Raw genomic sequence first — 13,059 nt, 5'->3', positions numbered from 1 at the left:
TTCCTAAACTGAAAAGATAAATCTTCAGATTGATTATTTTCTCTGTTCAGGTACAACACAGACAGGAATTTAGGAATAGCTTTTAACATTCCTAAATTGAAGAGGCTGAAGATTATCTGAAGATAAGAAAAAGTTTGTTAGTACAAATTGGGGTCTGGTTTATCTCTTTAGTGAACTCTAAACAACCTTTTTCCTTACAACTTATGCCTCTTCTGACTGTCAGGCCTTATTTTAATGAACATGTGTGATATTATGGGATGCCAATGTGTTACACGCTTGACCACATGTAACTGATTTCCTATGCAAAGGGGAGGTTACTTTTATCCTGTCCAATCAACTTCCCTCTTGGATGTTTCTTTGCTATGCTAACTATAAAAGGTGTTGTAAGCTAAAGATCGGGATTCCCTCTTTGAATGAGAGGAATCCCTTTTGTCTGAATATTCTGATAAATTGTAATAAAATGATCTTCCTGTCTCAGTTTGTCTCATTGGAAAACATGCATGCCGAGGCACGAGCCTAAAAGAGCCACATTTGGCCTTCACTTTCTTATATTCATACTCGGCATTACAAATGCTTTGCAATTCATCTGCAGAATTATGAAGGTTATAATGCAATGAAAGGGACATATATTTCCATATTTTGTGGTCTTGAGCTTTTGCAAATGTTTATTTTTTTTTTTTTAGAAAGCACAGACTTTGTAGCCCTTGATCTGGCATATTTTAAGAGGGGTTTTCTTTGTTTCTTTTTTCTTTTTTCAAATAAAAGCTTTGAATTGAATATACCTCATTTCCCCTTAAATTTCCCATTTGCAGCATTGAAATATTAACGAGTACCTGAGAGGGTCACTAGAAACAAGGAAATGAAGTCTGCACAGCATTCTGCCCATAAAACATGTCTTAGAAACTACAAATTATAACAATCTCTAATGCTTGGGATTTTTGAGGACAGCTCTTACTCAATGAAATATACTCCTGAATATTTTCCTCAACCCCATGACTAAGTGATGATTCTAAAAATGTGCTGCTGATCCTGTTTATTTAATTCCATTTTTAGTACTGCTTCCTACATCAAGAACGATAGAGGAATCTCCCCTGTCTTAAATGCATAGAACAGGGGTCTTCAAACTTGGCTCTTTTATGACTGGTGGACTTCAACTCCCAGAATTCCTCAGCCAGGCACGCTGGCTGAGGAATTCTGGGAGTTGAAGTCCACAAAAGGGCCAAGTTTGAAGACCCCTGGCCTAGAACCTGGAAACAGCCGACATTGTACCCTTGGAAGTGACACATTATTATATTAAGGACTGTTACCTTTTCAAACACAAAAGGGTCTTCATTCCATATAGGGTTGATTGAGTTGGCGCTTGGTGTCACTTTGGTTCTGTATCTACGCTTTGGATCTCCTGGCAGGCCAAACAGCTCTACCTCTACATAGGACTTCACGCTGCGTTCTGAAAGGAACTGCCCAGAAATGATCTGTGCATGGAACAAGAACAGCAGAATAATTTATTACATAAAGTTTCAGCATTAGCTCTTTAGTCCTTTTTTTTTTCTCTTTTGGCCAGAGGCACACACAACTTTTCTCAGGCTGAATCTGGTCTTTGAGTGATCAGGCCGAGAACTACATTCCAAAAAAGTGTGGATGGGGCTGGGGCAAAAGTTAACTTTTGTTTCATTTCTAACACTGCGTTCATGTACTTACTATTAAGTACAGTCACATATTGAATAATTCCCGCTTCTGGATCATGTATGCATTTCAACTCAGTAGCAACCTTTGAATGTATTTGCATCTTTGTTTTAAGCTACTATTTAAATCCTTCAGGTTCATTTCCCATTAGCTTATGTAAGACTTATTGGTCTTACATTACACTTTATTTCTTATACTACATATTTGTTCACCTCACACATTCTTCTATCTATGGGGACAATATTACTGCAAAGTGCTGTTCATAGAAATGCATGACTGAATGCTTTTTGTATCAAAAACTGTTCGACAAGCAACAGTTGAGAAGCATTCTAGTTTAGCTTTTCTTTAGTTTTCTAGATTTTAGTAGGCAGATAGTTTGAAGCTTAACATAAAGTATCATCATGACTACTATAATTCCCTTCAAAAATAACTTTTCTTCTTTGAGTGAGAAGCATGAATTCAGAAGATGTGTAAAATTTGTGTATTTAGAACAGGGGTAGGGACTTCAACTCCCAGAATTCCTGAGCCAGCATTCTGGGAATTGAAGTCCACGAGTCATAAAAGGGCCAAGTTTGAAGACCCCTGATTTAGAATGAAGCTAGGCTTACAAGCACTATTACCTGAATGATAGGATCCTTCTCTGAGCTGCTTTCTTTAGTCCTAGTGACACAATTACATTCCTAAAATGTGGTGATGCTACTATTTCTAGGAAAGGGAATTATGTTTTTATAAAAGGATGAGAAGTTCACACCAACTGCTACATGAACATGAGAAAATCAAAGAACTGACAGACTGATTTGGGAATAGTTCCAGCTGCTGGAGAACACCAGATTTGGAGTCAAATATAGCCATGGCCATATGGTAGCCCTAGCTTACTCAGTGAGAAGCCTTCAAACAGGTTTGTTCTATTTGGACATGAAGTGGTACCAGTACATATCCAATTGCAATAGAGTAGATACACTGATGTTTTGCCTAAAATTGCAGATTAGTCCATTTGTGTCATTATCTTTCTCTCTATAGCTATAACTGGCCAAGTGAGTGTTAATTCCATGAAATGAATTCATTCTATTTAAACACAGTAACAACTATAATTTTCTATGATCAGAATGTCCTGCAGATCACTGTAGAATTACTGTGCTAGGGAGACCTTGCTAGGTAGTAAACACACTCGATATTTATCATCACACCTCTGGACAGTTGATTCCCAATCAACCCCACCGTGTTTACTTACAGTGACTGACAAAGTGCTTGCCACGACTACATCAATGCGATCCACTGAAAAAGGATCAAAGTGTTTGTCTGGACGACGCATGAAGTCATGTTTGAGAAGATAGCCACTTTGCCCATTGAATTCAAAGAGAGCCATGTTCTGCTGCATGGGGACATCTGGGAAAGGAGGTGGCAGAGAAGATTATTTCATCCCAAACAAAATAAATTAGTAAGCTCCACTGAATTGGGCACCTTTCCTTCTATTACAACTAAAGTCAAGAGATGCATGATCATATAGACAAGTTCAGATCTAACACACTATTAGGTATCGGGTGGTTAATAGATGGATGCGAGCTTTATTGGGATTCAACATTATTTACTGCTTATTGTTTTAAATAGTCTCTTTATATATTCTGTTTTGTTTACCACTCAGAGTTCTTTCTAATAGATCAGCAGCTATATAGGTTTGTTAAATAAATACTGTAAATACATTTATGCAAAACAATATTAGACCCAGAAACTTAATACAGCACATGAACCCAAGCCCAAAGAAGTGCGCCACTCACCACTTGTCTGAAAGTTTAATGCCACCATTTGACACCCAACATTCCAGAACATCTGTGGCATATAGTTAGATGAATCAATCCGAGTCCCTTTGGGATAAATTCGGCTCATCTGCCTTTTGTTGTAGCTGAATTTCTTTTAATAGGAGACCATTATTTGAATGAATGCAATGACTATTCTCATTTTATAGGATAAACAGTTGTACACAATAAGATAAATGCTATTCCTGCCCATTTCATTATTGATTTCATTCATATTATGCTGAAATTAATCATTGTGCAGCTGAAAGGGAACAAAGAATATTCTGTGTACAGAGCGATTAAGGGAGACAGAGGCAATGAAGACAGGAGATTATCAGAGATAAACCAACTTTGCTATTGTTTATAATTGTTCTGCACACATAAAATAGTAGCAAGAGTTTTTCTGGGGCAGTCCCAATAGATATTGATGCAAAAATCATAACCTCTAGGTAGAGTGATTAATAGTATACATCTTTTAAACGAATTCTTAATATCTAATATTATTAAAACACTACAGCTAGCTAATAACAATCTCTGTTACAATAATAAAAACAACAAATATACTCTATAGGTAATTGCACATTATGTCCGACACCATGGAATGTGCAACTATTATCCCAATTTCATTTGTACAGAGAAATTCTCTTTGGGTATATATGTATAAATTGGAATGAGCTCCTATATACAGATATAAAACATAACTAATCACTAAGGATGCCTTTAAAAAGGATACTCTACAAACTGGATGGGTGACCTGGTCAACAACTCATAAGCCTTTAATTCAGTGAAGGAGGAAACGACATAACTGTGGTTTTTCTCTGGAAAAGTAAGAAAGAAAGTATAGAACATATTTTTTTGTTTTCAAATCCAACCCTTCTTCAATTTAATTTCCAATCCTTGTTATCATTTCTAAATAAAAATGCTGGTTGCACATGCTGCTTCACATAAAAAATAAAAGAAGACACAGAAAAAGTTGGGGTCCAGGTGGAAATTCATTTTAGGATTCCTTCGAGCATGAAATTGTATCCAGGGAGATTACTTATGGCAACAAATTTGTAGATAACATAACCTCTGCAGATAATATGGGAGGAACCAGTCACTGCCTAATTAAGGTTGCTATTAAACTGTGTTTCATGGGGCGAAGGATAGCATTTGTGTTGCCGCAAATTCTACTTGTCACATGCTATAGAACCTTCATGAAATAGTTGTACAATAAGCTTCCACTTATGTGCAATGAAGCCATTTTTATTGTGTCTAGGAACATATTTAAAAATAGAATAGAAACTATAGATTAACTTTGAAGGCTGGGACCCGCAAGATATCCAAACTTTAACTCCTAACATTTCCAACCAACGTTATTTTGAAAGTCAAAATCCAGCCTATCAGTTGTTCTAAATTCAGGAAGGAGGTCAGAAAAAATTACTGTATTTTTCTGTGTATAAGACGCACCATTGTATAAGACTTTCTGGCATGCGAGTTCCAAGCTTACAGCAAACAAAATCAGCGCTGGGAGCAACCGCCTCCCAGTGCTCTGAATAGATGCCTCCCGGACGGCCCCACCCCCCACCCCCCTAACTAGCATCCTGCATGATGAGCATGCATAGTCAGTTCACAGCAGCAGCCTTCCGACCCTGGTAAACAAACCGGTGTGAGCACCGGCATGACAGCAAGGCAAGGGAAGCAAAGGCAGGTTTTAAACTTCCCACCGTTTCTCCATGCCGATCGGCTGTTCGGCGGTGCATCGAATAGCTGAGCCGGCAAATCTGGAAGTTCGGCCAGCCGCTATTATTGAGCAGGACGGCCTCGCAGCTGCATTCCACAGGGTCCCCAGCCAGCATACAGGTATGAGGGAGGGAAAGGGCTGTCGCTGCCATCCATGCTGCTGGTCCCATCCACTGCCTCCGGATGCCACCATCCAATAATCTTGCCCCCTCCCCCTCCCATTAGTGGCAAGTCCACAGGGGCTTGACACCTGCACCAGGCAGCATGGCAGCGGCATGTAAAGAACCCACACAGGCATGCTCTGGGCTGCGGAGGTTACCATTATTTTTTCGTGTATAAGACACTGCACTTGTATAAGAGGCACCTGATTTTTGAACAGGGTGTTTGCAGGAAAAAATAGCGTCTTATACACGGAAAAATATAGTAGCTCTTTTAAAGGTACTGCAACTTGTGACTAGAATGTAGAATCGGCTCAGTTTTCCCATTGCTAAAATTTGCACCAATTGAATATATTTTATAGGGAATAATTTTTTGAATTCTTTGTCTCAATTTCATTATTATTTATTATCTATCCTTTAAGCATAAAATGCGATAAAAGTCTGCAATTTCATTGGGTTTTCATCAGTTTCATAAATTCTTATTCAGTGTTTGGCCCAAATCAGAGAATGTTTTTGATAAACTTGGGCAAATGTGATGAAAATATAGATAATGACACAAGGTTTCAGATATACAGTTTTCTCCCTGTTAATTCTCGATGAATCAGTGATGCATAATAAGTCCACAAGTAGGTAAAGCTCCTTGGGTTACATGCTTCTGAAGAAGAAACCACAAATGATAAATAAGTATTGTGCATCAACAAACCCAAACCTTGTTCCAATTTCTGCCTTGGAATGTGGCCTCACCTGGCCCATAAGATGCTGTAATCCTAGTATCCTCTAGAAGATGGATGGCAAATGTGGCTTGAGGGCTAGATACACTTTTAGATTATCTCAGCTGGCTTTCAGACTAATGTATAAAGCCGTTATAATTAATTTAGACCCTGTCCTAGATTCTTCATGGAGATTCACATGAAGACACAGATTAGGCTCTATCAGGAAGGTTTTTAAAATTTTGGACCTGGAAAAACTATACGTAAGTAATAAGTATTCGTTCAATTGAATGAATGCTGTATTCAGCTGCTGAATACAGCTGAAAGATGCTGTATTTAATTTTTCACCGTTTAGAAGCAGGGTCATCTTCTGCTCACTTAGACAATCACTGAAACATACAATTCATCTAGTGGTGCAACAACTTTTCCTTGACTGATACCACCCAGTATCATACTGCTACTAGAAGTAGGGCTCCCCCCCCTCCATATATAGGTCCTAAACCACATAGAACAATGTTAAAGAATGACATTTACACAGTTAATAGATACATAGTTTTCAGTGCAAATATAAGTGAGGTTTGCTTTAACCATAGAAAAACATTTTCCTTAACAGGAGAAAACAAATCGTTCTTACGTGCTGAAATTTCAAAACTTTCAAATTTGATGGGTTGAATGTAATTCACCAGACTGGACATTTCTTCATAAGCAGTCACTTCCAGACCTGCAGTTCCCTAAACAGAATTTCGAGGGTTACAGAGCAAATTGTGATGCAAACTCCAGTGATGTGCAAAATAAGTATCAGAAAGGACTAAGCAGAAGTCAGAAGAACAATCAAGGGCGACTGGTGCCTTCCTCTTTGAATATTATATTATATGCTCTGCAGATCTGAGTCTTTCAACTAACTGCATCTATTTACATAGTCTTCTGGGAGTTGTAGTTCAAACCTTTTAGGGAAAACTGTTCTTGTAAAATTAAGACTACAATATGCAAAGAGGGATAGGCCCTACTCAAGATTCTGCCTCTGCCTTAAGATTAGGATTAGAATATGCAAAAGAGGGATAAGCCTAGCCCTATTCATGATTCTGCCTTTAGACAGTTAATGGGGATTGATTTTCTCTTGCCCTTTCCTAGCTGATTGGGCAAGGATAGCTGATTGGTATTACTGACACACCAGAGAGGGCAGAATTTAGCAGCTGTGTGGTAAAACAACAGAGCTAAAGACAATGCATACTTTTCAGACCTCACCAGTTGGTTTTCCCATGGCTGTGTCAGTGTTATGTCTTCCAGACTTCCAAGGAATTTCATTTATTTATTAGTTAAAAAAAATAGCCAACATTGTCATTATTAAAATAATTCCAAAAGTCATGCTCTGTCAGAATTCAGGAAAGACACAACACATTTGAAGGGCTAATCTTTTATGATAGGACAGCTGACACCAATGGATAAATCTTAGCCATTTCAGTGAACTATTCTGTTACGTTTCTAGAGAGAATCATACAAAGGATGAAGGTGAAAATTAATAACATCATCGACTTTTCAGAAAGAATAGCTGACCAAGATAAAATAATCTCTGCAAAATATAACAATACTGTAATCACAATATATGATAAAGTATACCAATACATGTAATCATGAGCCTAGCAAAAAGATTAGGGGTGAAATGATAGCAGTGTTCCAATATCTCAGGGGCTGCCACAAAGAAAAGGGTGTCAACCTATTTTCCAAAGCACAGAAGGCAAGATAAGAAACAATGAATGGAAACTAATCAATAAGAGAAGCAACCTAGAACTAAGGAGAAATTTCCTAACAATGAAAACAATTAACCAGTGGAATGGCTTGCCTCCAGAAATTGTGGGTGCTCCATAACTGGAGACTTTTAAGAAGAGTCTGGACAGCCACTTGTCTGGAATGGTATAGGGCAGGGGTAGGCAACCTTGGCTCTTTTATGACTTGTGGACTTCAACTCCCAGAATTCCTGAGCCAGCCATGCTGGCTCAGGAATTCTGGGAGTTGAAGTCCACGAGTCATAAAAGAGTCAAGGTTGCCTACCCTGGGTATAGGGTCTCCTGCTTGAGTAGGGGGTTGGACTACTAGAAGACCTCCAAGGTCCCTTCCAATTCTGTTTTTCTGTTAAAAGATGCCTAGAGCATTCAGCTTAGCAGAAAATTACAGTTTAATTATTTCATAAAAAAGGAAGTTTTTCTACTTTTTATGAGATCCTCTGATCATCTTTCATTAAGTGAAGGAAAGTATGAGATCCAAACTATTTCACCTGGTTAAAGGCAGGACAATATCCCATGAATATATATGACTGTACAAGAGATCATTAAGCTAAGGCCTTGGAAGCTAAGCTAAAGTCTTGAATAATTACCGTATACTTAGGTATATGGTAATTGTCTATGTGGTAATACACAAAATCATAAATCATACCTCATCAGACTGTAGCTTTTTAATCTCTTCCTCATTTAGGTTTTCCAAATTTCTCTCTCCTTCAGGAACTTCTTCATCCTCCTCAATTGGTTTGACTGACAATTTGAAAGAAAAATCGGTATGCTTATGAAAGTTCGCATCTAATCTGTAATTCCTCCAGACCGACATTTCCCCATCCAACTTCCATTCTGGAGCTTTAGAGGCTCACTCATCCAGGCACAGATTACAGACCAGTATGAACTACAACATACTAATAGTCAGTGGAGGCAGGTCATAAAAATGTTAACTAAAAGCAAATTAAGAAGGTTAGTTTGGATATATACCACTGTAACTCCTTTATCTTATAGGGATCTGTAATATATAAGAAAATAATTAGCAGTGGTTACTGAGCCCCTATACATTTTTAATTTACATGGGTTTTTTGGGGACATGAATTCAGATTTTATTTCTTTAGCAACAAATGCAAAAATAGATGTTGCTCTTTGAAATGTAAGTTCACTGGATGACTTTGAGACAGTTGCTATCTCTCAATCCAATTTACCCAGCAAAATCATTATTGTGGGGGGAAATGAGAAGAAAGTGTTAAGAATATCTTGAAGCCTCACATTATCTTTATATAGTTCTATCCTTAGTCTTTCATTTTGCTAAAGAGAGTCAGCTCTGTTCTCTATTATACATTCTCTAAGACTCCCATAACACCTATTTTTTATGCAGTCATGATGCTGTTTATGTCGTCTCTTAGATAATCCTGAATCACTACACGTAGCCCTTCATTTATAACTGCAATTGAGCCCAAGATTTCTGTTGCTAAGCAAGGCAGTTGTTAAATGAGTTTTGCCCCATTTTCAATTTTTTTTGCCATGATTGTTAAGCGAATCACTACAGTTGTTAAGCAAATCATGTGGTCGTTAAGTGAATCTGGCTTCCCCCATTGATTTTGCTTGTCAGAAGCCTGCTGGGTCAGTTACAAATGGTGATCACATGACCGTGGGACAGTGCAACTGTTATAAATACATGCCAGTTGCCAAGTGTCTGAATTTTGATCACGTGACCATGGAGATGCTGCGATGGTTGTAAGTATGAAAACCGGTTAAAAGACACTTTTTTCAGTGCTGTTGTAACTTCAGATGGTCACTAAACAAACAGTTGTAAGTAGAGGACAACCTGTATTCCAGGGTAAAAAATACCCCAAAGGCCAGTCTTATTTTTTGTCATAATCTTCCTTAACCTGAGTGTTTTCAGTTGTTTGGGGATGACAATTCTCACAATTCCTGGGCAAGTATTTCCCCCATGTTGTCTTGAAATTCTGGAAATTATAGTCGTAATACATAGTTAGAGGAAGCCAAGTTTGGAAAGGCTGCTATATGATATGATACCTGTGCTATCCTTTTCTATAGGTAGGGGTTGGTCTGTGACTTCATCCTCCAAACTCTTCCTCTTCTTCAGAATATCTTGGTTCTCCCCAGGCATGAATTGGTTCTTCTTGTTCTTAATCAAGATCTTCCCCATGAGATCCTGAGGACTTGGAAGTGGAACTCCTGGTTTTAGCTACCAAAGAAAAAAACAAAGAAATAGACCAAGAAATAGACCGAGACCGCCTGCTGCCGCAGATTCCTTCCCACAGACCGGTACGCTCCCACAGAGTGGGTCTCCTCAGGGTGCCGTCGGCCAAGCAGTGTCGGCTGGCGACCCCCAGGGGGAGGGCCTTCTCTGTGGGTGCCCCTACCCTCTGGAATGAACTACCCCCCGAGATCCGGATAATTCCGGATCTCCTTACCTTCCGTCGCNAGCAAGCGGACCTGACCTAGGGTGGATTTTATATTGGGTTTTAAATATTCGGAAGACGCAACATTAAAATTCGGTTTAATTCGGTTTTAAGGGGGGGATTGTATATATGTTCTGGTTTTAAATATGTTGTGCGCCGCCCTGAGTCCCTGTCGGGAGAAGGGCGGCATATAAATTAAATTAAATAAATAAATAAATAAATCATCGTCACAGTAACACAGAACGCAGATGGTCTGGACAAGTGAATCCGAATGACTACTTAACTATTTAATTTTCTTATTCACTTACTGGATATTTTTCCAGGGGTTCAGTCAGTAACATGTCTCCAAAGATGGTCCTGCAGTACTCAGCCATCTTTGCCTGCTGCTTAGGCCTAAAAGAAAGTACAAGAAAGGAGTAAATTATGAAAAAAAAACCTGAGTTTAGCATCACCTGTTTTACTCCCTATTTATATCCTAGCAGGTGTAAGACTGATCTAAATTTACTACCCCAGAAAATGTTTGGTTTTGTTCTAAACCTTGATCTGCATCTCCTCTCTACCATATCCCATGCTTGCTATTGCATGATAATTGTTTTAAAAATGCCCTTGAAAATTATTTAGAGTTAATTTAAGTTTTTTTCTCTCTCTTTCTTAATTATTACATAATTTGACTACCACACTGCTGCATTCCACATTTATTCAGATCGAATACACTTCCCAGGTCCATTTTAATAGATACATTTTCTAGGAAATCTAGAAATAATTGTTTCAATCTTTATGGAGGGAAGATTGGATGAGAATTTCCTTTTACTTATAAATAAGTTTTGAAAAGGAAAAGGTAGGTGTCAATTTTTACCATCTCTTGATTGTGAATCCTGCTTAGCCTTTCATGAGTTGTCTGAGCACCAAATTGAAAAAACAACTTCCAGAGAAAACCCACAGCTGGAGGAAATATGTTTATATGTTTATTGGCTGAAAACTAGCATGGCACATGCATATACAATTTCTTTCTCATGTAATTGACTGGGATTCTGCATGGCGATTGTTTTTTTTTCCTTTAAAGAGTAGGCCACAGTTAATTTTGATTTGCTAGAAGATTGCTAATAATATTGCAGCAAGAATTAATTTATCCTGACTGACTGAATGCCCTCCTCCCCACTTCCAGTTTATCAAAACACAGATTCAATCTTTTCCCACTGAGTAAGATCCTAATACTTACAAATCCACATGGTTCTCAAAAGACAGGATTACGGGGTAGGGAGAGGTTTTAAAAGCGCTTTCTGCAATAGCCTCAACTGCATCCTGTATGAGACAAAGAGAGAGAAGGAGAGTGAAGGAGAGATCGGCTTTTCATGAATGTAATTGAATGTTTGCATAGGTAGAAGAAACCTACATCAGTGGTGGCGAACCTAGGCCACGGGTGCCAGAGGCGGCACTCAGAGCCCTCTCTGTGGGCACGCGCACTATCGCCCCAGTCCTAGGCCTTCAGCTGGGTTTTATAAAACCTTTTTGCTTTAGGCCTCCGCTGCCATGTGCAAAAAAAAAAAGGTTCAATCAATCAGTCAATTTCAACTTCTCGCGGAAAAAAAAGATCTTGCAAAGTTGGAATTGATTGATTGAACTTTTTAGTCCCACCCAGTCTGCCGTTACCACCGCAGCCACGCCCACCCAATGGGCCACACCCACCCGGCACCCGACGATGCATGTGGGTTTTGGGTTGCAGTTTGGGCACTCGGTCTCTAAAAGGTTCGCCATCACTGGCCTATAACTTTAGATTGTCTTTTGCAGAACAACTTTTAATTGAACAAGCAGTTGATCATGGATTGGGGAGGGGAAGACTGATCCTGCCTCTTGATCTGATCTGATCCCAAAGGAAACTGATGTAGGTTCAAATCAGGAGAGAGCCACCTCTTTCCACCCACAAGTTATTTTGGAGAGGAAAGCTAAGAAGGAAGAAAGAAGAGAGGGGAATGTCCAAATGTTATATAAGCTATAATGAAAAGTACATGCTGTGCTAACACTCTGTAATTCCTTTTCAAGTTTCATTGTTGTGGTGCAGAGCAATCATCCCCTATAATTATAGCTCCACTCAAGCACAATAGCTTCTATTTGCTCTGTAGATTGCGTGGTGTTGTGTCATGGTAATTGTGAGGTCATAAGATGGAGAATATAAATTGTTAACAACAAAAACTACTACCAGGGTAATCATTTAAAGGGACCTTTTATTCTTTTCCCTGCTGCTTAAATTACAGCTGAAGGTGGGAACCTACTGAGTGACTTTCTTTCTGAATTTTTGGGACAAAAGAAAATATTTAAATACTTGAAAGAGTAGTAAGAAAGAATAGGATTCTGATTATTTAAATATATAAGTCTATCGTTTATTATGCATGCATCACTGATGCAATATATAGGTCTTAAGCACCTATAATTGAATTGCTATGTCTTATGTGACTTGATTACAGTAATGTCAAAGTATTGCTGTGCAGAACACAGAAAGTAACGGAAAAGTTTAAGTTCAAACTCATTTAGGCAAACAAAATATGAACTAATGAAATGAAATCTTTATTATGGTCAAAAACCAGCAAAATATATATTTAGAATAGAGGTACCTGGTTTTGTAGAAGTAAATCAGAGCATATATATAAGGTTCTTGGTGTTGTAATTGATGACATGCTAAACACAAATCATCTTGGGTTTGTGTTTAGTGTCATCTACTCCCCAATTCTGGGTACAATGCCTGTGTTCCAGATTTTTAAGATCAGTATAGCTAAGTGTAAATTGCTCCAGAGGAAGACAAC

The 13,059-nt window shown here is 38.5% G+C and overlaps 1 protein-coding gene across 1 annotated transcript in view; it reads right to left on the bottom strand.

Annotated features, from left to right (window-relative positions):
* The window catches only part of LOC107286221 (1-phosphatidylinositol 4,5-bisphosphate phosphodiesterase beta-2-like), a gene marked incomplete at its 3' end in the record, with an annotated part of 47,843 nt that overhangs the window by 8,305 nt on the left and 26,479 nt on the right, over positions 1-13,059 (bottom strand). The window contains exons 12-20 of the mRNA XM_015814552.1: positions 11,481-11,563; positions 10,570-10,654; positions 9,873-10,044; positions 8,497-8,591; positions 6,701-6,797; positions 4,210-4,294; positions 3,459-3,583; positions 2,915-3,069; positions 1,308-1,472 (exon numbers count right to left, since the gene is read on the bottom strand). Of these exons, the coding sequence (XP_015670038.1) occupies positions 1,308-1,472; positions 2,915-3,069; positions 3,459-3,583; positions 4,210-4,294; positions 6,701-6,797; positions 8,497-8,591; positions 9,873-10,044; positions 10,570-10,654; positions 11,481-11,563 (1,062 nt within the window). The remainder of the gene's footprint in view (positions 1-1,307; positions 1,473-2,914; positions 3,070-3,458; positions 3,584-4,209; positions 4,295-6,700; positions 6,798-8,496; positions 8,592-9,872; positions 10,045-10,569; positions 10,655-11,480; positions 11,564-13,059) is intronic.

Source organism: Protobothrops mucrosquamatus, unplaced genomic scaffold (assembly GCF_001527695.2).
Source record: "Protobothrops mucrosquamatus isolate PMUCROS unplaced genomic scaffold, P.Mucros_1.0 scaffold261, whole genome shotgun sequence".
Taxonomy (NCBI): domain Eukaryota; kingdom Metazoa; phylum Chordata; class Lepidosauria; order Squamata; family Viperidae; genus Protobothrops; species Protobothrops mucrosquamatus.
Note: the sequence above shows the minus strand (reverse complement) of the source record. Positions and strands in the feature narration are given on the sequence as shown.